The 27,262-nt window shown below is 48.3% G+C and overlaps 1 protein-coding gene across 1 annotated transcript; it reads left to right on the plus strand.

Annotated features, from left to right (window-relative positions):
* The first annotated feature begins 3,829 nt into the window (after nt 1–3,829).
* LOC141162605 (perforin-1-like) lies at nt 3,830–10,982 on the plus strand. Its single transcript, XM_073648873.1, has 4 exons — nt 3,830–3,945; nt 5,516–6,058; nt 8,052–8,418; nt 10,263–10,982. The coding sequence occupies exons 2-4, from the start codon at nt 5,526–5,528 to the stop codon at nt 10,980–10,982; spliced, it is 1,620 nt and encodes a 539-aa protein (XP_073504974.1). The 5' UTR covers nt 3,830–3,945; nt 5,516–5,525.
* Nucleotides 10,983–27,262: the final 16,280 nt, after the last annotated feature.

A 27,262-nucleotide genomic window follows, 5' to 3' on the forward strand; every position in this document is an offset into this window, starting at 1 on the left:
TTGTTTAGTCCCGGAGTACTAAATTTCACTAGGGGGGAATGTGTCACCCTGACCTGGATGCCACAAGTGTAATTAAAGCTGTGTCTGAGAGCAAGGGGGAGGTTCTCTAGTCAGGGGAACATTAGCATGCAATGCCTCCTGTCTCAGGCCAGTAGGGGGGGCTGGCTGCCCCTATAAAAGCTGGTACTGAGGGCAGGGTTAGAGAGAACTGGACGACCTGCCCCAGCACTGAGAGGTGTCCCAGAGCAGGGACAGAAAGTTGTGTTGCACCTAAGAGGAAGTGAGGCAGTAGGAGAGAGCCACAAGCCAGAGACAAGAGGCGAAGAGAGCCTGTCTTGGCAGATAACAGACTTAATCTACCAGACTTTGGTGTCTGAGGCTGGAAGGATTCCACATCCCCCAGCAGAGAACCAGTTCCCAAGGGACTGTACATTCCTTGGCCTAAGAAGCCTGGAGGCCCTGCCACAACCGAAGGGACCAGTAAAGCCGTACAAGGCTCGGAGCAGAAAGGAACCCACGTCGCAGGCCATACAGGCGAGAATACACGGAAAGCTCGGAAACGTGGGCTGTTACCCTATCAGGAGGAGATAGCCAGAAGGAGCGCAGAAAGCACGGTAGACCTACACCCTCACCCTGACCAGGGCCAATTTCCCCGTTGCTCTCAGACATCCAGGTCCCCTCCTAGCCGGGACTGTTTGTGTGTCAATTTACCTGTTTTAGTAAAGACCCTGGACTGCAACCTGTTGTCTGTGTGCTCCTTGCTCCTCCAGCACTATCAGCACTGGGACTCTCACTACCATCACTCCCAACATCCATTATACTGCCCTGGGGCCGCACTCTTCTCGTCGGGAGTCACACTACCCTAGCTGCACACCTCATCAGCCCCAGCGGTCTGCATGCAGCGGCGGTTCCTAATAATCGCAAATCCACGGGTGGCGTAGTCGGACATAATTAATAACACATAATGGACTACCACTGGCCTGACCATCCTGAGCCACGGAACCGGGTTGCCACTACTACTCCCATCGTTCCCCCTATTGCCCGGATCCGAGTGCCCCACGGCGCAGGGGGCGAGTCAAATGTCTTATCTGTGGTCATCTACTGATAAAGGAACATTAAATGTCAAGTCTGTGGTCATCTAATGAAAAAGGAACGTTCATTGTCCAGTGTTGGTCATCTGCAGATAAAGGAGCATTCAATGTCCAATCTGTGGTCATCCACTGATAAAGGAACATTCAATGTCCAGTCTGTGGTCCACTACTTTTAAAAAAAAATTCATTGTCCGGTCTGTGGTCATCTACTTAGAAAGGAACATTCATTGTCCGGTCTGTGGTCACATACTTATAAAGAAGCATTACATTTCCAGTCTGAGGTCATTTATTGCTAAAGGAGCATTCATTGTCCAGTCTACGACCATCTGCTGATAAAGGAACATTCAATGTCTGGTCTGTGGTCATCCACAGATAAAGGAGCATTCAGTGTCAGGTCTCTGGTCAGCTCCTGATAAAGGAACATTCTATGTCCAGTCTGTGGTCATCTACTAATGAAGGAGCATTTTATATCCAGTCTGAGGTCAACTACTGATGAAGGAGAATTCAATTTGTGGTCTGTAGTCATCTACTGATAAAGTAGCATTCAATATCCGTTCTGAGGTCATCTGCTGATAAATGGAAATACAATGTCTTGTCTGTGGTCATCTACTGATAAAGGAACATTTGTTGTCCAGTGTTTCGTCACCTGCTGATAAAGGAGCATTCATTGTCTAGTCTGTGGTCATCTACTGAAAAAGGAGCATTCAATGGCCGGTCTGTGGTCATCTACTGATAAAGAGCATTCGGTGTCTCGTCTAAGGTCATCTACTAAAGAAACAATCAATGGCCGGTTTGTGTTCATTTACTAATAAATGAACATTCAGTGTCCTTTCCGTGGTTATCTGATGATAAAGGAACATTCAATGTCCGGTCTGTGATCATCTACTGAAAAAGGAACATTCAATGTCCGGTCTGAGGTAATCTGCTGATAAAGGAACATTCAATGTCCGGTCTGTGATCATCTACTGAAAAAGGAACATTCAATGTCCAATCTGAGGTCATCTGCAGATAAAGGAGCATTCAATGTCCAGCCTGTGGTCATCCAGACACGCGGTCCATCTGTGGAAGTCTATAGAGTACAGTCCTCTGCCCAGGTATGCTCTCCCTCTTATATGTACTTACCTATACCCTGTACGGTCACCAGGTGATTTTTCGATGCAATGTCTAGGTATATACACTTAGTGACTTAATATCCCTGGTGTCTTGAAAAGTATAAATTACCACTGTTGGATATAGTGGGATTTCAGTATGATGGCACTGGACATGATACACTGGGTTATAGGACAATAGAATTATTGGGCTTCTTCACACTATGGACCGTGTTGACCCTGTATATGACGGATTTTTAACAATGTATGCATTTGCACCTTTCATGCTAGATATCTATTCCTGACTTTTAATTATATTATGAATAAAGGTTAATTTTTATTATTGAACACTCGTTGGGTTGTTTCTGATCGCGTGTTTTCTTCATTATAATCCCTATGCATTGCGATTTTCCCGTACTCACATCATTAGGTGCAAACTATTTAGCTTTGATTATAGTCTAATATGCACCTGTTGAGAAATTTATTTTGATAAAGGTGCATTTACTGTAAAGTCTGTGGTCATCTACTGATAAAGGAACGTTCAATGTCCTGTCTATGGTCATATGCTGATAAAGGAGCATTCAATATCCGTTCTGAGGTCATCTGCTGATAAATGGAAATACAATGTTTAGTTTGTGGTCATCTACTGAAAAATGAGCATTTAATGGGCGGTCTGTGGTCATCTATTGATAAAGGTGCATTTACTGTTCAATCTGTGGTCATCTACTGATAAAGAGCATTCGCTGTCTCGTCTGAGGTCATCTACTAAAGGAACAATCAATGTCCGGTTTGTGGTCATTTACCAATAAATGAATATTCAATGTCCTTTCCGTGGTTATCTGATGATAAAGGAACATTCAATGTCCGGTCTGTGATCATCTACTGAAAAAGGAACATTCAATGTCCGGTCTGAGGTAATCTGCTGATAAAGGGACATTCAATGTCTTATCTGTGGTCATCTAATGAAAAAGGAACGTTCATTGTCCAGTCTTTGGTCATCTGCAGATAAAGGAGCATTCAATGTCCAATCTGTGGTCCTCCACTGATAAAGGAACATTCAATGTCCAGTCTGTGGTCCACTACTTATAAACAAAAATTCATTGTCCGGTCTATGGTCATCTGCTGATAAAGGAACATTCAATGTCTGGTCTGTGGTCATCCACAGATAAAGGAGAATTCAGTGTCAGGTCTCTGGTCCGCTCCTGATAAAGGAACATTCCATGTCCAGTCTGTGGTCATCTACTAACGAAGGAGCATTTTAAATCCAGTCTGAGGTCAACTACTGATGAAGGAGAATTCAATGTGTGGTCTGTGGTCATCTACTGATAAAGGAGCATTCAATGTCTGATGAAGGAGCATTCAATGTCCAGTCTTTGGCCATCTACTGATAAAGGACCGTACATGGTCTTGTCTATGGTGATCTGCTGTTTTATATTCAATGTATTACAGAGATTGTAAAAGACTGGATAACGTGGCTGCTTTTTTGACAAACAGCGTCTCTCGTGGCCAGGAGTTTGTACTTGGTATTGCAGCTTATCCCTATAGACTTGAATGGAGCTACAATATTCTATGTAAATGAACCTTTTATATTGATTTATATATTTACAACATGTTTATCACCCATTACGCTGCTGCTTCCTACCTGTGTATCCTCCCCCCACCTCCGCACAGCGCTCTTATATTAAACAGCAGCTCCTGGCCACATCCTGTGAGACTAGCCTCCGTGCAGATACCATCTCTGAGCTGCCGTCCAGAACCTACACAAGGTAATGTCTTGTCTGTCCATACTTTGAGATGAGATAATGATTCTCTCTTGTGTGCACGAGGCAACATTTTTGCTAATATTTATTTGATATTTGTCGTTATTAGTGGTAAATGATACAAAGCCCGGAATTTCCTGCGGTAACTAACAGTTACATGATTAGATGTCGCCACCAGGGGGAGCTTCAGAGCGTAGCGCATACTGACCTAAATAGTAACATTATATACAGTAACAATCATTAACAATTATGTTTGATAAAGCTGCGAGAGGACAATGACGATGGTGTCTGCTGTATATGATCACTTAGTTCATGATACGTATGGTCATCTGTGGTTGCACCAGGATATTTTCAGTAAATGAGAACATAGTTTTCATCCAAAACCCAAACTAGTGTCATTTTTTTCTAAGAAACCTCAACAGGATGAGAAGTGTTCACACTTGAAGGGAGCAGGAACAATAGCTGTGGTGAAGAACAGTCATATCCTCCATTGAAATCCATGTACACCCTTGAGTCTTATGCAGAAGCTTTGTTACAGTGTTTCATACATATAACGTCTGTTCTACAAATCTGATTCTGGAAGTGATCATTAGTTACGGTAATTCACAGACCAGCAGGCCATAATGGAGAGGCGTCCTGAATAGTGTTGACTCCTGAAATGTTATTTGCCATCACAGCAGCTGCTTGGCATTGAGTGCTGCTTCTCACCTCTTACTTGTATCCGGTACTGCTAAGTCTTCATATGAAGGCAGCCAGATCAGGGGTGGGCAATTAATCTTCTCAAAGGGCCACATAAGAAACTGGGGCTGTTGTGGAGGGTGAAACCAATAGGAAGCACTATTTACTGCCGTTGCAACATCGCCGTTGCAGCCCCGGAGCAGTAGAGGAGCCACATTGCTGAGGCAGGAGAAGGTGAATTATTTCCATATATCACAATCCATTGGACAGAAAAAAAAATATTTATGAAAAACCCCTTTTAAATGCCCCCAGACTGCTGCATAAGTGGTTTTTGGTTATAGATTTCTGACCTCTAATGACCTGGATTAAAATAATAAAATCGGATATTACTTATCCTTAGTGATTCGAGCACTGCCTCCCCGCTGCTGCACCGGTCTCTGTTTATGGGCTGCAGCAGTGACATCACAACTGCAACGCACAACTCCTCTGCAGCTAAACTGTCTACATCAGTGATTGGCTGCAGGAGTGATGTGTGCTGTAGGTGTGACATCACTTTTGCAGCCTGTAAACAGTGACTGGAGCATCGGCAGAGAGGCAGCGCTCTCATATACTTTTTTTCAAAATTTAGTAATAGATATTTGGGACTTATACACATGTGATATGTGGATCCGTGCACGACTTGATGCATTACATCATGAATGGTTAGTAAATAGGAATGGGCCCTCTTCCCAGGGCCCCTGACAAGTTTCCAACTTTGCCCATGTAAACTACTAAACATTGTGTGTCTTCTTTTGCTGGTTCTCTTTTAGCAGTGAGATGTTACTTAATCAGCTGGATCACTCATTGGCTACATGGACTCAATTTTTAGTAACACAACTTTTTATGCAATTATTTTCAGCTTTTGGAACATGTTCTTCATCTTCACTCTTCTCGTTTCTGTTTCTGGTGCGTCCACTCCTCCTCCACTGACTTACGCCTGCCGGTCAGCAACGATTGAAGAGTGCAATAAGCTCCACTTTGTACCAGGTCACACTCTTCTCGGAGAAGGAGTAGATATTGTGACAATGCAGAAGAAAGGATCCTATCTGCTAAATCTCCAGAAAGTTATCAAATCTGAGGAAACCTGTACGGTCTGTAGGAACCATTACATGAAGAATGCCTGGCAGAAGCTGCCGCTCGGGGTGGTGGATTGGAAGCCTCAGTCTACTTGTGTTAAGAAGATCAGTGGAGAGACCTCACGGTCAACTTCTGCCTTGGCTGAAGAGTCGGCATCAAGTATTCAGAATAATTGGGAGGCCGGCCTGGAGCTCCATCACAAAGTGGGAGAAGCCAAGATGGTGCTGGCCGGATCTCAGTCCCAGCTGTCACAGTTTGGTCAGAGTAAGACCAACGGAGATCGATACACCTTTGTCAGGCACAAGCTTAGCTGTGCCTACTACAGGTACAATGTCTCCACCAATGTATTACTGTGCATAGAGGGTGAAAACTGAAAATAATAATAATTGGTCATCTTATTATCATTAGAGGGCTGTGTCAGCAGGGTCATCTCATCGGAGGATGGAGTCAGTAATATCATTAATATGAGAGGGCGGGGTTAACAGATTGATCTCATTATCAGTAGAGTGTGGGGTCAGCAGTCATCTCATAACCATTAGACGACAGGGTCAGCAGAGTCATCTCATCATTAGAGGGTGGCGTCAGTAGAGTAATCTCATTACCATTACAGGACAGAGTCAGTAGTCAGTAGAATTAGCTAATTACCATTAGAGGGCAGAGTCAGTAGAGTCATCTCATTATCATTAGAGGAAGGGGTCAGAAGTCATCTCATTATTATTAGAGGGAGGGGTCAGCAGAGTCATCTCATTATCATTAAAGGGAGGGGTCAGCAGTCATCTCATAACCATTAGAGGGCAGTGTCAGTAGAGTCATCTCATTATCAATAGAGGAAGGGGTCAGAAGTAGTGTTGAGCGAGTATGTTCTGTTAACCCTTTCGCCGAGTATGCTCGGGCAAGCACCAAGTAGTTACAGCTGCTCGGTGTTATGTTTAAATCACTCCCGTGTGCATGATTTGCGACAGTTTGACAGCTTTATTACATGTGAGGAATGCAAAAGAAACAATCATTCCTCACATGTATTAAAGCTGTCAAACAGTCGCAAATCATGCACGCGGGAGCGATTTAAACATAACATCGAGCAGCTGTAACTATTCGGTGCTTGCCCGAGCATACTCAGCGAAAGGGTTAACAGAACATACTCGCTCAACACTAGTCAGAAGTCATCTCATTATCATTAGAGGAAGGGGTCAACACATTCATCTCATTATCATTAGAGTCTGGGGTCAGCAGTCACCTCATAACCATTAGAGGGCAGGGTCTGCAGAGTCATCTCATTATCATTAGAGGGTGGAGTCAGTAGAGTAATCTCATTACCATTAGAAGACAGAGTCAGTAGAATTATCTAATTACCATTAGAGGGCAAAGTCAGTAGAGTCATCTCATTATCATTAGAGGAAGGGGTTAGAAGTAATCTCATTATCATTAGAGGGAGGCGTCAGCAGTGTCATCTCATCACTAGAGAGCAGGGTCAGCAGAGTCATCTCATTTTCATTAGAGGGAGGGTTCAACAGAGTCATCCCATTATCATTAGAGGAAGGGGTCAGCAGAGCCATCTCATTATCATTAGCGGGATGGTTCAGCAGAGTCATCTCATTATTATTAGCTGGAAGGTCCAGCAGAGTCATCTCATTATCATTAGAGGGCAGGTCAGCAGTCATCTCATTACCATTAGAGGGCTGGGTCTGCAGAGTCATCTCATCATTAGAAGGTGGGGTCAGCAGAGTCATCTCATTATCATTAGAGGGCTGGGTCAGCAGAGTCATCTTATCATTAGAGGATGGGATCAGCCATCATCTCATTACCATTAGAAGGTGCGATCAGCAGAGTCATCTCATCTTTAGAGGGCTGGGTCAGCAGAGTCATCTCATCAGTAGAGGTTGGTATCAGCAGGGTCATCTCATCATTAGAGGACTGGGTCAGCAGAGTCATCTCATCATCAGAAGGTGGGGTCATCTCATCACATTACATGGTGGGCTGCTGGTTTCCTATTTAATGTAGGGTAAGCTCCTCTGTCACTCTCTGGTATCTGGGGAAGGGCCTCTTCTTGTAGACTGTACTAGTTCCTGACACACTCTGTTGCACTGTCTGTACATTGTGATACACAGAAAAGACGTCTGCCTGAGATAATGCAATTATTAATTAAGACTCAAATACAATGGGTTACAGATTGTAGAGTTTGGGGGTCACACTCCAGATATAAGACCGTATAGATTCTCTTACACACCATACAGACTAAGGTGATAGCTTCTTTATGTTGGGATGTCACAATGTAAGTGGGGATCCAGCCCCCATCATTAATAACTGTTGTCTCTTTCCAGCCTTCGGCTGGCATATCGGCCGCCACTAAGCCACGATTTTTATGAAAGACTAAAGTCACTGCCTGCCACGTATGACACGAAAACCCAAGAGAAATATAGACACCTACTAAGCACCTATGGGACCCATTATATCAGCCAAGCCAATATGGGAGGGGAAGCGCAACAGGTCACGGCGATTAGGACATGCCACGCAACGATGGACGGCATGTCCTTAGATGAGTTGAAGGACTGTCTAAGCATTGAGGCCTCTGCTGCCATCACCGGTAAAGCAGAAGCTAGCGCCAAAGCCAGCACCTGCAAAGAACTGAGCCAAAAAGCTAACCACGGACAGAGCTTCCACCAGGCGTATAACGAGAGGATGTGGAAGGTAAGAGATAGAGAAGCTTCGTGAAGTAACAACTACGTACCATAGCGGCTGTCACAGGACTCGCGGACCTAATGGGGCTCTGTACCAGCCACTATCTATTAATTAGCTCAGATCCATAATGGCCAGGGTCACGCGCTGCTCCTCACTAAGAGGTCCTGATTATGGCCAAAAATTAGGACTGTGGTTGGGTCCACTACATCCTGATAATGGCTGATAGCAGGGCACTACATCCTGATAATGGCTGATAGCAGGGCACTACATCCTGATAATGGCTGATAGCAGGGCACTATATCCGGCAGTAAGAGAGGGGTCTGGTCTGAGGCCTGAAGTAATATTTTGAAGTCTCGTTTTTAGTTTTGCATCTGTTCTAGGGGCATAATTTATTTTGGGGGTCTTGTCTGCTCAGTATATCGTACACACATGGCAGCAAGGGACAGTACAAATCTTGGGGTATATATTAGGCGCTGGAAACAACAGTGTATGGGTAGTATACAATGACGTAGAAGGTTGACCCATCATAATAAACAGGTCCTTACCCTTGGGTTGCCAGCATTTTTATGGTACATTTGGTTGATAGAATTTTATGGAAAAAGAAGGAACATCATCCCAATGACTTGTCATACCTGGAGTTACAGTATTAAAAGGGTTATCCGGGACTATTTCATCTTTTTACCATGTACTGAAGAACTATCAGGTAGGTAGTAGCTAAAGACCTGTCTGTTGTGCCTGGTGCTGATCTCTCCTGGCACAGAGCGGTCACAGACCTCTTCTGCCAGTAATTCAGCGGCTTGCAGTCACATCATATTGATAAGAGTGGTGACTTCTCTTCCGCTCTGCTGATGGGGCGTGACTTGCCGATGTCATGCTGATTGACATCTGTCTCCCCGCTGCCTAACTGCAGGGAGCCAGCTGTCAATCAGCGTGATAACAACAGTCACGCCTGTCAACAGAGCAGCCCAGATGAAAAAGAGCTGCTCTGTTGACATGTAGCAACTGAATTGCCGGCCTTAGTGGTCAGTGACTACTCTGAGCCTGCGCCAAGTAAAACAGGCAGATAGTTGTCCCTGTTAGCAACTACCTGCCTCTTAGTTCATAGAACAAAAAAAAATAGTCTTGGAAAACCCCTTTAACAGTAAGGCTTTTATCACACAGTCTTTATGAGGGTATTTTTTAGAAACAAGCATTTTAAGATTTTTTTTACCTGCTTTTTTTATGACGTTCTTTATGTTTTTTTAATACTTAAAACAGTTGTTGTGAAAAAAGTCCATGGAAAAATTGTGCGAAAAAAACATCACAACTTGAGCATTCCCTATTAAAAAATAGCTAAAAACAGTATAATTGCTTAAAAAAAGACCACCAGGTCAAAAGTGTCCAGTTTTTACTCCTAATTTATTCCTATTAGGTTTTTTTTTGTCTTTAATTTATTTAAATTCCATAGATACAAACTATTTTAGGGTAATTGTTATGGTCTTTACAAGGGTAGCATGGCTTGCTGGATTCTCTGGCGTGTCTTTAGGCCGCTTTTCATAGTTACCCTGTGAGCCATGCCCCTTTGAAGGATTAAAAAAAGACAAAAAAGTGGATTACTCAGAGGAGCAGCAAGAAAAAATATAAGTGCAAAAACTGCCGACTTCTGACCTGGTGATAGGGCGTCTTTAAGCACAACACAAAAACAACGCTTAGAAAGTAGTAAAGGTTATAATGTACTGTAGACTTTAAGGAGGTCCTTTCACCAGATCAGAAATGGACAGATCTTGCTTATTTTACTCCTGCTGCCCCTGAGTTTTCTGCTTTCACTTGTCTACACAAGAACATGACGCCTTTTTTGTCCCTCTACGTTTCAGATCACCGGTGGGCAGATCACGTACGATCTTCTTTCATTTGACTCAAAAAATAGCGAGAGCGCTTCGGTCTTTGAGAAATGGATGGACAGCCTCAAGACAGAGCCCGATATTGTATCGTATTCTCTGGAGCCTATCCACAACCTTGTCAGGTTCAGAGGACCTCAACGAGAGAACCTGAAGAAGGCCGTGAGTGACTATATCATGGAGAAGGCTCTCAAACAGAACTGCTCCTGTCCTTCTGGGGCTATGCAGAGTCACGGTGCGGAGTGTTCTTGCGTCTGCCAAGGAAATTCCCACCGCAACGAGAACTGCTGTCCATCGAAGAAAGGATTCGCTAAATTAGTCGTGACCATCGAAGGTGCCTCAAATCTTTGGGGAGACTACACATCCAAGACTGATGCCTTCGTTGTCCTGAGTTATGGTTCAGCTAAAGTTCAGACCTCAACTATATGGAACAACAATAATCCCTCATGGAAAGCGCGCTTTGACCTGGGAGTCTTGGAGCTCAGCCCTGCACCCTTATTGAAGGTTGAAGTTTGGGATGAAGATAATAAATACGATGATGATCTCCTCGGATCGTGCACAAAAAGTCTCGACCGTGGGGAAAAATCTGAGGTCTGCTACCTGCAGCACGGGAGTGTTAGCTTTGTGGTGAATGCCGAGTGCATCCCTCACCTTACTGGACATCTCTGTAGGGAGTACGCAGCCTCCACCAAATAAAGAAAGTGAAGAAGAAACACCGAGAATTACCAGAATTCAACTCACATTAGCACCCAGACACGTCAACATTTCTTCAATTTCATCTCACGATATCAGCGACCAGAGAGCAAAACTTCTTTGTATACTGAATTCTCATCATTAAGGCGATGCCTCATGTATGTGATTGTCATTGTCTCATTATTGCATTTTCTTACATATTTGTAAGTTGTAGATTTTTATATAATTATTTGAAAAACCTCCATAATGGAGGCACATAACTCCTGCCTGTGTTTTTAGCATGGGAACGACCATATTGGAAAGACACAATTTCTGTATTGTCTGTATAGTATGCAATAAAGCTGTCCTTATCTTCCCCACCTCCTAATGTTAATGAGATGACCCTGCTGACCTCTCCCTCTATTGATGAGATGACCCTGCTTACCCCGCACTCTATTGATGAGATGACTCTGCTGACCCTGCCCTCTATTGATGAGAAGACTCTGCTAGCCCCGCCTGTATTGATGAGATGGCTTTGCTGACCTGCCCTCTATTGATGTGATGACCCTGCTGACCCCTCCCTAAAATGATGAGATGACTCTGCTGACCCCACCCTCTATTTATGAGATAACACTGCTGACCCTACCCAATAATGATAATGAGATGACTCTGCTGACCCCGCCCTCTAATAATAATGAGATTACTCTGCTGACCCCGCCCTCTGATGATAAGGAGATGACTCTGCTGACCCTTCCCTCTAATGATAATGAGATGACTCTGCTGACCTCGCCCTCTATTGATGAGATGACTCTGCTAACTCCGCCTTCTATTGATGACATGATACTGCTGACCCCACCCAATAATGATAAAGAGATGGCTCTTCTGATCCCGCCCTCTAATGATAATGAGATGACTCTGCTGACCCCGCCCTCTAATGATAATGAGATGACTCTGCTGACCCCGCCCTCTAATGATAATGCGATGACTCTGCTGACCCCACCCTCTAATGATAATAAGATGACTCTGCTGACCTCGCACTCTATTGATGAGCTGATACTGCTGACCCCACCCTCTAATGATAATGAGATGACTCTGCTGACCCCGCCCTCTAATGATAACGAGATGACTCTGCTGACCCCGCCCTCTAATGATAATAAGATGACTCTGCTGACCTCGCACTCTATTGATGAGCTGATACTGCTGACCCCACCCAATAATGATAATGAGATGACTCTGATGACTGTACACCTTAAAACTTCTTGGGCCTTAGGAGCAGAAGAAATGTGTTTGTTGCTTTCCCACATTCTGAGGTTTCTGAATGTATTTTTTTTTCTGTGACTTTCTAAACTGATGTTTTTGGGGTAACATTTTTTACTGTTTTGCTTCTATTTATTTTATTGACTGGTGAAGTGCAAAAAAATGCAATTATGTGAGGTCTTTTTCCTTGTACACTGATTGCACAATAAACGGTAGATGCCACCTTATCTTTTCTGGACAGGTTGTTATTATCCCTGTGATACTATAGTATATATGTATACATCTCTTGCTGTATATGTTATGTTACATTTTTCTGGCTTTTATGAAATTTGTGTAACAAATTTATTCTCTTTTTTATCTTTTGCAAACTTTACATTTTTTTATTTTTTACCTTTTTTTGTACATTTTGATTTTTCAAGTCTAACACTGAAATTCTTCCAGTTTATTTAGTGGACTGATTTCTTCACTGAACCCGGTGCGCAGAACAATAGAGGGAAATGGGCAGAAGGAAGACTGATTCCTGGATGGGCTGAGATGAAAATGGAATTTATATACTGTATACCGGGATGTTTCTTTGTTTTTTGAGAGTGGAGTTCACCCAAGGTCTATTTTGAAACTTGTCGGCTCCCATGGTTCATCCTCATCACTGGGTGAACAATTGTGTTGTTTTATCAGTTCATTTCAATTATTATTGTTTTTTTGAGTATAAGTTTTTATTTTTTTTTGTTTTCTATCACTTTTTTTTTTGTATAGTTTTATATACATTCACTTTTTTCCTAATTCTTTTTTTATAGCTTGGGAGTTGTATATACATGTATATGTGCCTGTCCTTCTATAGATTATTTAGTGTGAGCGGTGACATTGCTTTTTTAATCTTTTCCTAACACGATACAAGTTGTATGGACTCAAATTTATCGATTATCATCAGCTGGATATCGGATCCTGGGCAGATCTTGACTAGTGATGAGTGAGCATGCTCCATACTGCTCGGTGCTCGCCTGAGCATCTCACTGCTCGACATGCTCTGCGCACGCCGAGTATTTCCAGGTTGCTCGGCGGGAGCTCGGGTCCCCTCCCTGCATGTTTGGCGCTCTTTAGAGAGCCAATGAACATGCAGGGATTGCCTGCCACTCACTGTAATGCCGTAGCCATGTTGGTTGTGGCATTACAGTGATTGGCTGGCCGCACAGCATCATCAGGTGTATATCAGACCTGGCGCCGCCATGCTCGTCACAATCACTCCGGATCAGACAGTGTAGGGAGAGCTGCTGCTGTGTCAGGGAGAGATTTGCTTGTGTATTAGGTAGCGTAGGGAGAAAAACCGTACATTACACATATCCATCTTAACAAACAGTCCTTCTGAGGACTAATCCATCTGCAGAGATATCAGGCAGGCAGTGTATATAGACAGGCAGGGTATATAGCAGACTGCAGTGCATATAGCACAAGAGGCTCCATTCCAGTTCTGTCGGCTGCTGCTGTTAGATATTTCTAGACAAAGGCCCAGGTCTCAGGGGCCAGGAATAATTTTCTTTGGATCTTAATCCTCATTATTTGCTTAAATAGCAATCCAGAGAACACCGTTTTTCTGCGCCATTTGCTTGTTGGCACTGCAGAATACAGCCAGGTCCTTTCCACATTACAGCGCTAGAAATCCAGCTATTTAAAACTGTGTTTTCTCCGTCACACGGATCACATATACGTTGTCAGAAAATACTGCCATTTCTGGCCTCCATTAAAAATTTCCTTTAGTGTGTCATTGAAGCAATTCACAGCAGTTTGCTGGTCAAACTACTTACCTGCAGGCCAGGTATATAAAACTCTGTTTTCTCCGTCACACGGATCACATATAAGTTCGCTCCAAACTCAGTCATTTGCAGTGAGCGTGGAAGATACTGTCCTCCATTTAAAATGGGTAAGGGACGGGGAACTGGACGTGATGGTAATGGTGAATATGACGTGCCCCCTGGGCCGTGGGGTACTCGGTGCCGGGCCGGTCATTGCTAGGGGAGATGTCACAGTGGCGGTGACCTGGTCCGTGACTCAGGGCGGTCAATAAAAGGGCTTATATTTACAGGGGACTTATAGTTTTTATATTTAAGTTCGTGACGCCACCTGTGGTATGCGGCTATGTGGAGCTGCCGCTGCGGAGCAGATCCTCTGGAGCTGTTGTTTAATGCAGCAGAGTTGGATTAGCTCTCCACAGGTAGAGCTTAGCTCCAGGGCAGTGTAGAGATGTTATAGGAGATGCTGGGCGTTCTAGTGCAGGGGTGATGGCGCAGATAGTAATCACAGAGACAGTGGGGTGCAGTCTTCAAGGTTTTACTCACAGTTGTTAAATTCCTCAGGTTACAGGTTCCGGACTACAACCTCCCACGTCGTGCTACGTTCACCAGGCAGGGGTTCAGCAATCCCTCAAGTAATTCATGAGTGCCTGACAGGACCCCGTTCTATGTTCCTAGTGGGCCTTGCCTGGCGGGCCCGGACCTTGGCCACCATGTTTCGAGCCTCCATCAGTTCCCACTGCACCTGTCAGTCGTGTCGCTCCTTCTCCAACTGCAGGAGTTGCCTCCTGCAGTACTCTTCCCTCTTGCGAGCCTGGGCCTGAGTCTCCCACAGGAAGCCGATGAGATCCCCCTCCCGGTACTCCTCTCCCTCTTGGCAGGTAACCAGGGGCGCAGGTGTGGGCATCAGAGGGAGTCCTTGCTGGTCTTCATTCCTGGCGGACAAGTCGTAAGTGCGGCCTCCATGTACCCACTCAGGTGCGGGAGCAGGTGGCTCTGGTAGGGGGCCGAGGAGCAGGTCAGCTGAGCAGGCGCCCAGGTATGGCGATTCTGCCAGGGGATCGAGGAGCTGGTCGGCGTAGCAGGCGCCCGGTGTAGGAGACTTTGGGCATTGGAGCAAGTCTGGGGCGTGCCCGCCCGTATACGGAGGCTCTGCCAGGGGGCCCAGGAGCAGGTCAGCGCTGTCTGCGCCCGGGACAGGGAAACTTTTCTTACCTGCTCCCGCAGCCGCTCCTGTGCTGCACTCTGCCTCCTGGTCCTGGTTAGGCTCCGCCGGGGCTGGGGCGCTGCCGGTGGAATCCGGCACTTGCTGCCGTCTGGTCCTCATCTTCTCCAGCACCTCCTTCTTCCAGCCGGTGATGGCTGCTTGCTGGGCCTCTCCCACCCGCCGACTGGGCTCACACATCTCGGCGTGGAGGAACCCTGCATCCTCCAGGGATAGCTTGTAGACCACCTCCTCCAGGGTAAGAGGTGTCTCGATCTGCTGCAGGCCGCTGAATGAGGTTCCAGGCTCACCTCCCTCCATCTTGCCTGCCAGGTGTGGTCTGTCTAGACTGCTTGAGACCACACCCTGTCTCCCAGTTTTCTTCTTTCCTCTCCCCTTTCGGGGGCGGTCCCATGGCTCCTTGCCGTCGGCCACACCTGGGGGCAGCTCCCCCACCTTGATGGATACATCTACGTACAGGGTCACTGCTGCTTGGGGCGTGCTCCGCTTTTGGCGCCATTCTCGGATCCGGCCCACGATGGGAGGTGGTTTCTTGTTGTCTTTGGTCTCGCGCATAATAGCGCCCGTTCTTGTGGGGCGGGCGCCACATTGAGTATCAAACACAGTCTCTAAGCGCACAATACCCGGTGATAACGGGTGGGTTCATATCCTGTTCGGGGACGCCAAGTTGACGCGCCCCATGGGCCGTGGGGTACTCGGTGCCGGGCCGGTCGTTGCTAGGGGAGATGTCACAGTGACGGTGACCCAGTCCGTGACCCAGGGCGGTCAGTAAAAATGGGATTTATTTACAGGGGACTTATAGTTTTTATATTTAAGCTCGTGACGCCACCTGTGGTATGCAGCTACAGTGGTGACCAAAAGTATTGGCACCCCTGCAATTCTGTCAGATAATACTCAGTTTCTTCCTGAAAATGATTGCAATCACAAATTCTTTGGTATTATTATCTTCATTTAATTTGTCTTCAATGAAAAAACACAAAAAGAATTGTCCTAAAGCCAAACTGGATACAATTCCACACCAAACCTAAAAAAGGGGGTGGACAAAAGTATTGGCACTGTTTGAAAAATCATGTGATGCTTCTCTAATTGGTGTAATTAACAGCACCTGTAACTTACCTGTGGCACCTAACAGGTGTTGGCAATAACTAAATCACACTTGCAGCCAGTTAACATGGATTAAAGTTGACTCAACCTCTGTCCTGTGTCCTTGTGTGTACCACATTGAGCATGGAGAAAAGAAAGAAGACCAAAGAACTGTCTGAGGACTTGAGAAACCAAATTGTGAGGACGTATGAGCAATCTCAAGGCTACAAGTCCATCTCCAAAGACCTGAATGTTCCTGTGTCTTCCGTGCGCAGTGTCATCAAGAAGTGTAAAGCCCATGGCACTGTGGCTAACCTCCCTAGATGTGGACGGAAAAGAAAAATTGACGAGAGATTTCAACGCAAGATTGTGCGGATGGTGGATAAAGAACCTCGACTAACATCCAAACAAGTTCAAGCTGCTCTGCAGTCCGAGGGTACAACAGTGTCAACCCGTACTATCCGTCGACATCTGAATGAAAAGGGACTGTATGGTAGGATACCCAGGAAGACTCCACTTCTTACCTCGAGACATAAAAAAGCCAGGCTGGAGTTTGCCAAAACTTACCTGAGAAAGCCTAAAACGTTTTGGAAGAATGTTCTCTGGTCAGATGAGACAAAAGTCGAGCTTTTTGGGAAAAAGCATCAACATAGAGTGTACAGGAAAAAAAAAGAGGCATTCAAAGAAAAGAACACGGTCCCTACAGTCAAACATGGCGGAGGTTCCCTGATGTTTTGGGGTTTCTTTGCTGCCTCTGGCACTGGACTGCATGACCGTGTGCATGGCATTATGAAGTCTGAAGACTACCAACAAATTTTGCAGCCTAATGTAGGGCCCAGTGTGAGAAAGCTGGGTCTCCCTCAGAGGTCATGGGTCTTCCAGCAGGACAATGACCCAAAACACACTTCCAAAAGCACTATAAAATGGTTTGAGAGAAAGCACTGGAGACTTCTAAGGTGGCCAGCAATGAGTCCAGACCTGAATCCCATAGAACACCTGTGGAGAGATCTCAAAATGGCAGTTTGGAGAAGGCACCCTTCAAATATCAGGGACCTGGAGCAGTTTGCCAAAGAAGAATGGTCTACAATTCCAGCAGAGCATTGTAAGAAACTCATTGATGGTTACCGGAAGCGGTTGTTCCCAGTTATTTTGGCTAAAGGTTGTGCAACCAAGTATTAGGCTGAGGGTGCCAATACTTTTGTCTGGCCCATTTTTGGAGTTTTGTGTGAAATGATCAATGATTTGATTTTTGCTTCAATCTCTTTTGTGTTTTTTCCTTGCAAGCAAATTAAATGAAGATAATAAGACCAAAGAATTTGTGATTGCAATCATTTTCAGGAAGAAACTGAGTATTTTCTGACAGAATTGCAGGGGTGCCAATACTTTTGGCCACCACTGTATATGGAGCTGCCGCTGCGGTGCAGATCCTCTGGAGCTGTTGTTTAATGCAGCAGAGTTGGATTAGCTCTCCACAGGTAGAGCTTAGCTCCAGGGCAGTGTAGAGATGTTATAGGAGATGCTGGGCGTTCTAGTGCAGGGGTGATGGCGCAGATAGTAATCACAGAGACAGTGGGGTGCAGTCTTCAAGGTTTTACTCACAGTTGTTAAATTCCTCAGGTTACAGGTTCCGGACTACAACCTCCCACGTCGTGCTACGTTCACCAGGCAGGGGTTCAGCAATCCCTCAAGTAATTAAAGAGTGCCTGACAGGACCCCGTTCTATGTTCCTTCCTCGGTCGTCTTTCTGCACTGGGTCTCACCCTCCTGCCCTGCGCCTCGCCAAACAAAGTCCTGAGCCGGTATCCTCGGATCCTTTCTGGGCAACCTGGAGTTCCCTGATCCTATATGGTTACCTTTACAGTGACTTGAGTGCGGATGTGGCAACTGCACCCTAAAAGTACAGAAGCCTCCCGTTTCTAGTCGAGACCTAGAGTAACTCGGCTAGTCCAGGGATCGGTGCCCTTCCTGCGGCCTGATCCCACCACCGCCTGGCAGATTTGGGCGTACGCGTAGCTTCTTGCACTCACCGTATCCCTGGGATCCCTTCTGTTCCTAGAGCCTTTCTCCTGCTCCTCTCCTCCATCAGTCCTGGGTCTCACTGGCTAGGCCCGCCTCCTGATCAGGGCTCTTGCAGAGCCTCTGCTCCTCTCACTTCTCCTCCTCTGACTGATCTCCAGACTGAACTGAACTCCCAAGATGGTTCCCTCTTTTATACACCTCCTCTTCAAGTGCTCTCCTGTTCTGCATCCTCCACCCACACCCACTACATGGTTCCCCCTACTTTGGTTCCCCCCCACACTCCAGCCAGGGACAGGGCTCAGCAGAGAAGCAGCGCATCTTGCCCCTCCTGCTGGTCTGGAGTAGTGTAGTGTTGGATGCGGGTGTTAGGGTCCCGGGCAGCTCTCTCTCCTTACCTGAGAGTGAGCTACCACACCTCTGGGTGAGATGCAGTACCTCTGTGGCGACTGAACCCGCAGGGGCGCCACACATGCAGAGGCTGAGGACAAGGCCGTGGGAAAACCAAAATTGTGCCACAACAAACACCCACATCTTCTCGCCTGACCTTCCTGTCCCAATTTCTAGGGGACTACAGCACACCACTATTGAACCCAGAGCAGTGTCAAAAGGTTGTTGGTTGGATAGCAGATAATGCTTCCAGTCACTTAGCCGCCACCACCACCACCACCCTGTCTTCCACACGGTCAAGTCTCAGTAGCCGTGAGTCTGGACCGCATATTCCTCACCCTGATCCTCCTTCCTCCCACCATGCCGAGTGCCCGGAGACAACTGATCCCACACTTGGACACTCTGAAGAGCTGTTCACTTTTCCATTTATATATTCGGGCCTCTCGCCCGATCCATTTGAAGCGGGGCAAAAGGAGATCACGTGTAGCGATGCCCAAATATTTGAGCAGCCACGGTCACACGAAGGTGACGGTGGGAAAGTGTCACAAGAGGTGGACGATGATGAGACACAATTGCCAGAAAGTCAGGAGGAGGACCAGGATGCGGAAGTGGAAGACGAGGTGCTGGATGATATAGTAACTGACCCAACCTGGCAGGAGGACATGCAGAGCGAGGACAGCAGCACACAGGGGGAGGGAGGCAGAGCACCCCAACAGGCAGGAAGAAGCAGTGTGGTGGCCGCAGACAGAAGGCAGGCAACCGTTCCCCGTAACACCAACACGAAGGAAGTTGCCAGTACAACTGTTAGGTCTTCCTGAGTCTGGTTGTTTTTTAAAGACTCTGCCGATAACCCCAAAAAGGCCATTGGCACCACCTGCCAGGCCAGCATCAGCAGGGGTGGCAAAACGATCAGCCTGACCACCACCAGCATGATCAGGCACATGGCAGCAAAGCACCCGACTTTGTGGGCCGAACCCCCGGGTCCAGGAACAGTGTCTGCGGGTGGCACCATTGCTTCTTCTGTATTTGTGCATGCAAGCCAATCCCCTGTCCATGGTGCATGCGAAGACGCCTCCTGCCCTGCACCTGTCGTTGCACACTCTCAAGTAGCAGCATCAGGAAGCACGTCCATGTCCTTATCCCAGAGCAGCGTTCAGTTGTCCATACCCCAGTCCTTGGAACGCAAGCGCAAATATGCAGCCAACACCCCACAAGCCACACTACTAAATTCTCACATTTCACGACTGCTTGCGCTCGAAATGTTGCCTTTTAGGCTCATGGAGACGGAAGCATTCCGCAACCTAATGGCGGCGGCCGTCCCTCGGTACTCGGTCACCAGTCGCCACTATTTCTCCCGGTGTGCCGTCCCCGCATTACACAAGCACGTGTCCCAAAACATTAGCCGTGGTCTCAACAACGCAGGTAAAGTCCACCTAACCACGGACACGTGGACAAGTGCTTGTGGGCAGGGACGGTATATCTCGCTGACGGCACACTGGGTTAACATAGTGGAAGCCGGGATCCAGTCGGACCTTGGGACGGAACACGTCCTCCCGACGCCAAGGATTGCGGGCCCTAGGTTAATCAGGGTTGCCCCCATGGTCTAAAGCTCCTGCACCTCATCCTCCTCAGCCTCCTCCTCTTCTACAGCCTCCATCTCCGAAATGACCACATCAGTCACAAGCTGGAAGCACTGCAGCACTGCCTCGGCCAAGTGGCAACAGGCTGAGCTGAAGCTAATATGCTTAGGTGAAAAAACGCACAATGCTGAAGAGTTGTGGACAGCTCTGAAAGAGCAGGCAGATCTGTAGCTCACACCGCTGAACCTACAGCCAGGCATGGTCGTGTGTGACAATGGCAGGAACGTGGTGGCGGCTCTGAGGCGAGGTGAGCTCACACACGTACCATGCCTGGCCCATGTGCTTAACCTCGTGGTTCAGCGGTTTCTAAAATCCTACCCGGAGCTGCCGGATCTGCTAGTTAAAGTACGCCGCCTGTGCTCCTATTTTAGAAAGTCAGCTACAGCTTCCACCACCCTTGCAGGGTGTAATGCACACTCCCCGACTGACTGGCATGTGCGTGTATATGTAGTGATTCCACTAGACCGTACCGGAGAGTGAATGCCTGGAGGGGCGTAACTAAGTATCCACCCGATCCGACCAAGGTCGCACGACGGCATTCGACGCCAGTGCACCAAGGGGGAACCGAGCAGAGGGACCAGGTGCTACTCCAGGTCAGACCCCGGACACGGCTGTTGACCCACACCGGGGAATACAGGAACAGGCAGGTTAGGCTGGTGTGGCACCCCAGGGGTCTGGTTGCCACAGTAATAGAAATATTATGTCTGAGAGCAAGTGGGAGGTTTCTCTGGTCAGGAGCCCTAAGCATGCAACACTGCCCGCCCAGACCTGGGAGGGGAGGAATCTGCCCTTATAAACTGGGTCTGGGGCGGGATTAGGGAGTCAGAGCTTGGAGAGGGAAAGATACAGCAGGAGCTCTGTAGGAACAGTAGCTGAAGACCAGGGGCTGGAGCTGAGCAGAGCTCGCCCTGGCTGAGGACACTACAACCGGACACCGGAGTCCGAGGCTGTGGGGACTGATATACACCCAGCAGCAGAAACCAGTCGGCAGGGGATTCCAGGTCCTCTGGCCATAGAAGCCCGGAGGCTCAGTCACAAGAAAGGGACCAGCGCCGCCATCCAGGAGCGGAGGCTAACAGAAGGCCCCAAGTCACCAGCCATACGGGTGAGCACCACACGGTATACTCAGGGACGTGGGCTACTTGTAACCGCTTACAGCAAGGTAGCCAGGAAAGAGTGCAGATAGACGGGGAGGCCTACAACTCCGCCTGGCCAGGGGAGATCCTGCTTGCTCACAGACTGACCAGGCCTCTACTGCTAACCAGTACTCCCGGGAGGGTCTGCTTTATACCATCAGTAAAGACCCTGAACTGCACCACACGTCTCTGTGTTTCATCGCCGCACCAGCACCATTAGTACTGGGACGCTCACACCATCACTCCCATCATCCACACTAGCTGCCCTGAGGCAATACTTCTCCTGTGGGGAGTTATCCCATACTTGGCTGCGCTTACAACATCAGCCTCAGCGGCCTGCAGGGCAGCGGCGGTCCCCACTGACCGCAATCCACGGGTGGCGTAGTCGGACATTTGTTATTACACTAAGACTGCCACTGGTTTGACCGCCCTGGGCACGGACCGGGTCACAGCCACGGAGGACTACAGCCCCCAGCGATCCGGGTATCCCCTGCTCAGCACAGGCCCAGGGGGCGCGTCACTGGCACACCGACTGGTGGGTATAGGCAGACACGGCTGGTATGCAGACGGGTGGACGCTGGCAAGCACTACTGGTATGCAAACAGGGTGGTACTGGCAGGTGTGGCCGGTATGCAGGCAGTAGGATGCTGGTAAGCACGACTGGTATGCAGGCAAGGAGGTACTGGCAGGTTGGAGCACAGAGTGGATAGGACCCAGTACAGACTGGGACTCAGGAACAGAACAGCAGATGCGGTGGACAAACACAGCAGAGTGAGGCCGCCCAGAGCGGCAAGCAAGAGCAGAGCAAGACGAGACCGCCTGGAGCGGTGAGTAAGAGTAGAGCAGGACGAGGTCCCCTGGAGCGGAGAGCAAGAGTGGAGCAGGACGAGACTGCCGGAGCAGTGAGCAAAGGGTCAGAGCAGAGCGAGACTGCCGGAGCAGCGAGCAAAGCAGAGCGGAAACAGCAGGAGCGGTGAGCAAGGCAGAGCAGAGCGGAAACCGCAGAAGCGGTGAGCAAGCCAGAGCAGAGCGGAAACCGCAGGAGCGGTGAGCAAGGCAGAGCAGGCAAGAACCACCGGAGCGGTGAGCAAGGCAGAGCAGAGGGGACAGGGCTCTGATCACACGGAACAGACAGGAAGGGGAAGGCAGAACCAATACCCACAAGATACTAGCAATGAAGTAGCGAGTGGACACTAAACTCACAAACGGAAGTACAGCGACAACGAGTAGGAGTTAGGAGCAGGTTCAGACTCAGCAGAAAAAGGAAAGGTACGGACATAAAGAAAAACAGGAAACAGGTAAGGAGACAGTTCAGACAGGAACTGTAACAGCAACAAAATACAGGAACGAGCCAAGGTAAAGCCAAGTGCTGGTTCAGACAATGCAGGAGAAAGGGAAGGTACGGACATAGAGAGAAACAGAAAGCAAGTTAGGAGACAGTTCAGACAGGAACTGTATAGCAACAAATACAGGAGCGAGTCTGGGTATGCGGCCCCCAGAGGGCGGGACGAACAGGCAAGGAGCGTGTTCAGACAAGCCTGGAAATACAGCCTCCAGGAAAGGCAGAAAGACAGCTGGCTAGAGTGCACAGACAGGACACAGTTCAGACACGGGAACTGATACCGCTAGGCAGGAAACATAGACAGGACCTGGCACATCAGTGACAAGAAGCCAACTGACAGAACAAGATGCTCAGGCATGGATTCCAAGGAGGAGCTGGTTTAAATACCAGGTGACAGACAGCAATAGGCTGAGGACGCATTAGGGGTGTGTTTGCAGCAGCTACAAGAAACAGGAAGTTCAGCGGGCATCGCCCTAAGCAGCCAGAGCAGAGCAAAGCAGACAGAATGGAAAGAAGCCAGAGTGGCAGTCTGGACTGGAAATCAAGTGCGCGCTCTTGCACAGTGGGAGATGGACCACTATGCAAGGACGCTGCCAGGTATGTTATAGTACCCCCCCTCTTACGCCCCCTCTTCTTCAGGCCTGCCAGAATCTTCCGCAGGGAATTTGAGGGCCAATCCCTCTCTTCAAGGAGATTACTTCTACTGTCCACAGGAAAAGACAAAACTGGTCTCATCTGGGTAGCTAGTATGCTACCTCCTTTCCAGCCATCCTCAGCACCAAACAAAACGGGTGGAGTACCAGGAACAGCACACAAGGAAGTCTCTCTCCTCTTATTATCAGGTAGCACCCCAGAGGGTTCAGGAGACAACTAGAAGTCCCCCGCCGGGTTGGAGGGGTGCAGAGACTCGGGGGTAACTTCTGCTTCGGGGTACATCTTGTCAAGCTCACAGGATGAAATGGGTGAGGTATCAGGTACAAGGTGTAGAAAAGTCACTGTTCCTTTGTTATCTGGTGGTACCCCGGAGGATTCAGGAAACAACTGGAGGTCCACCGCCGGGTCGGAAGAGGGCAGAGACTCGGGGGTAACCTCTGCTTCGGAGTACACTATGTCAGACTCACTGGACGAAGCGGGCGAGGTATCAGGTACAGAGTATAGGAAAGTCTCTGTCCATTCGCTACCAGGTAGCACCCCGAAGGGTTCAGGAGACAACTGGAAGTCCTCCGCCTGGTCAGAGGAGTGTAGAGACTCGGGGGTAACCTCTGCTTCGGAGTACACTAGCTCGGACTCACTGGACAAAGCGGGCGAGGTATCAGGTGCAGAGTATAGGAAAGTCTCTGTCCATTCGCTACCAGGTAGCACCCCGAAGGGTTCAGGAGACAACTGGAAGTCCTCCGCCTGGTCAGAGGAGTGTAGAGACTCGGGGGTAACCTCTGCTTCGGAGTACACTAGCTCCGACTCACTGGACGAAGCGGGCGAGGTATCAGGTGCAGAGTATAGAAAAGTCTCTGTCCATTCGCTACCAGGTAGCACCCCGAAGGGTTCAGGAGACAACTGGAGGTCCTCCACCTGGTCAGAGGAGTGTAGAGACTCGGGGGTAACCTCTGCTTCGGAGTACACTAGCTCGGACTCACTGGACGAAGCGGGCGAGGTATCAGGTGCAGAGTATAGAAAAGTCTCTGTCCATTCGCTACCAGGTAGCACCCCAAAGGGTTCAGGAGACAACTGGAGGTCCTCCGCCTGGTCAGAGGGGTGTAGAGACTCGGGGGTAAGCTCTGCTTCAAGGTACCCTTTGTCAAGCTCACAGGACGGAGCGGACGAAGTATCGAGTACCGGGTGTAGGGAAGTCTCTCTCCATTTGTCATCAAGTGGTATCCCGGAGGATTCAGGAGGCAACAGGGGGTCCTCCGCCAGGTTGTAGAGGTGCACAGAATCGGAGGTAATCACTGCTTCGGAGTACCCTTGGACAGGCTCACCGGTTAGAGTGGGTGAAGTATCAGATACCGGGTGCAGGAAGTCCTCCTGTGTGGATTTTGGGTGGGCAGCAGTCTCTTCGGGCAGGAGAACTGGTGCGCTACCCACGCACATTACCCGTCGGGGCTGCTCCGGGATACTGGGAAGTGAAGCTTCAGTAGGGACTTCAAGGTTGGGGTCTGGAGGTCTTTGGGAGGACAGACCCTGGCGTGACGGCTTGCCTCTACGCCTAGCACGTCTGGACTGCCTCTTGAGGTTGGGAGAAGTATTACGGAGAGTGTAGTCATCCTGTGTGGATTCTGGGTGGGCAGTAGTCTCTTCGGGGAGGAGGACTAGTGCGCTACCCACACACATTACCCATCGGGGCTGCTCCGGGATATTGGGAAGTGAATCTTTAGCAGGGGCTTCCGGGTTAGGGTCATCGAAGACCATTAGAAAGGCCACCAGGAAGGCCTGCAGGTCCAGGACGATAGGATCCTGTGCTTCCCATAGGGGGGTGATCCATTTCAAGGTATCACCCGCTAGGTAAGACATCATGAATCCCACCTTAACCCGATCGGTGGGAAAATAAAGAGGGTAGAACTTGAAGTGTAGCATGCATTGCTCCACAAATGCACGACTCTGTCTTGGATCCCCATAGTACCGTGGTGGATCCGCAGGAACGGGTGCAGAAAGCTCCATCTGGACGGGTGCGTAATTCGCCTGGAACTCAGCTAGTAGCAAAAAAATAAAATAATAAATTTCTTCTAGATGCACGTATTCGCTGGAAAACGTCTCAGAGAGCGAAGGCCATGGGGCTCAACGGGAACCATGGCCTGAGCATGCTGTAATGCACACGCCCGGACTGACTGGCGTGTGCGTGTATATGTAGTGATTCCACTGGACCGTACCGGACGACGGCATACGACGCCAGTGCACCAAGGAGGAACCGAGCAGAGGGACCAGGTGCTACTCCAGGTCAGACCCCGGACACGGCTGTTGACCCACACCGGGGAATACAGGAACAGGCAGGTTAGGCTGGCACACGGACTGGTGGGTATAGGCAGACACGGCTGGTGTGCAGACGGGTGGACGCTGGCAAGCACTACTGGTATGCAAACAGGGTGGTACTGGCAGGTGCGGCTGGTATGCATGCAGGGGGATTGTTAGAACTCTCCTGTTAGGTTTTTTCTATCTTGCCAGTCACATGACCTTTTTTGCCTATTTAATCCTGCTCCGCCCTCCTGGCCTTGCTGGACTTCATTGTAATTTCTACTCTTAAGTTAGCCTGGTGCTTAGTTACCTTTCTCAGTCAGTTTAGCTCGGTCTTCGGACCTTTATGTTCTATGTTGTGTGTTTGTCTTTTACTGCTACAATTTCTGCTAGGAGGTGTCCAACTTTATCCCAGTCCCTAGAACTTGTAGGGATCCCTCCCTTGCATCTATAGGTCTTCGTACAGACTAGCCGAGGACTTTAGCGGGTCTGATCGCAGGATCCGGTTCCCCGTTACATCGTAGGGATCTAGCTTAGTTCTATTGTAGGGACAGATCTCCTTTCTTTCCTTAGTGCTTGTAGCAGATCATAACAGTAAGTCCAGCCCAAAAATATCTCTAAGGAAAGACTTCCAGTTTCCATCATGGTGTCGGTTCAGGATTTGGCTCAACGCCTGCAGGGACTCTCTCTGGAGGTGGCCGAGCTCCAACAACACGTGAGTAGCTGTTCTGGAGCACATTTTGTGGAGCCAAAGGTACGTTTGCCTGATTTATTTTTTGGTGATCAAGAAGAATTGTTTTCCTTTAAAAATGCTTGTTTGTATTTTCGTTTGAGACCCAGATCCTCTGGTAATGAATCACAGCGCATAGGGTTCATAATATCACTTTTGCGCAAAGAACCTCAGGGATGGACCTTTTCTCTCCAACCTAGTGATCCATGCTTTAGATCAGTGGATAGTTTTTTTTCTGCTTTGGGTTTGTTGTATGATGATCCTGATCGTGTCTCATCAGCTGAGACTGAATTGAGACGTTTGAGGCAGGGATCAGGTAATGTGGAAAAATATTGTTCTCACTTCCGTCGGTGGTCTGCCCAGGTGGGGTGGAACGATTCAGCTTTGAAAAGTTTGTTTCTTGCGGGGCTAGGTGAAAGGGTTAAGGATTTGCTGATTGCTTATCCCACACCTGGAAACTTGCAGGAGGCAATGCAATTAGCTATACGGGTTGACAGGAGACTGCGTGCAAGGGTTAATGAGAGTAAATCCTCTGCCATGTCAGCTCCGAGTCTTGAGAGGGTCTGTGCTGACATTGGAGAGCCGATGGAGATTGGGGAGAAGGCACCCCGCTCTCAGGAAAAAGACCGCAGATCTTCTGAAGGTTTGTGCTTTTATTGCGGGAAATCTGACCATTTTATTAAGAACTGTGTGCTTCGTATGAACAAAGAAAAAAAAAGGTCAGTTACGCCCGTATTGCCTGTTTAAATACTAAG

The sequence above is a fragment of the Phyllobates terribilis genome, unplaced genomic scaffold (assembly GCF_046119375.1).
Source record: "Phyllobates terribilis strain yellow unplaced genomic scaffold, ASM4611937v1 Scaffold_9__5_contigs__length_417890890, whole genome shotgun sequence".
In the NCBI taxonomy this organism is placed as follows: Eukaryota; Metazoa; Chordata; class Amphibia; order Anura; family Dendrobatidae; genus Phyllobates; species Phyllobates terribilis.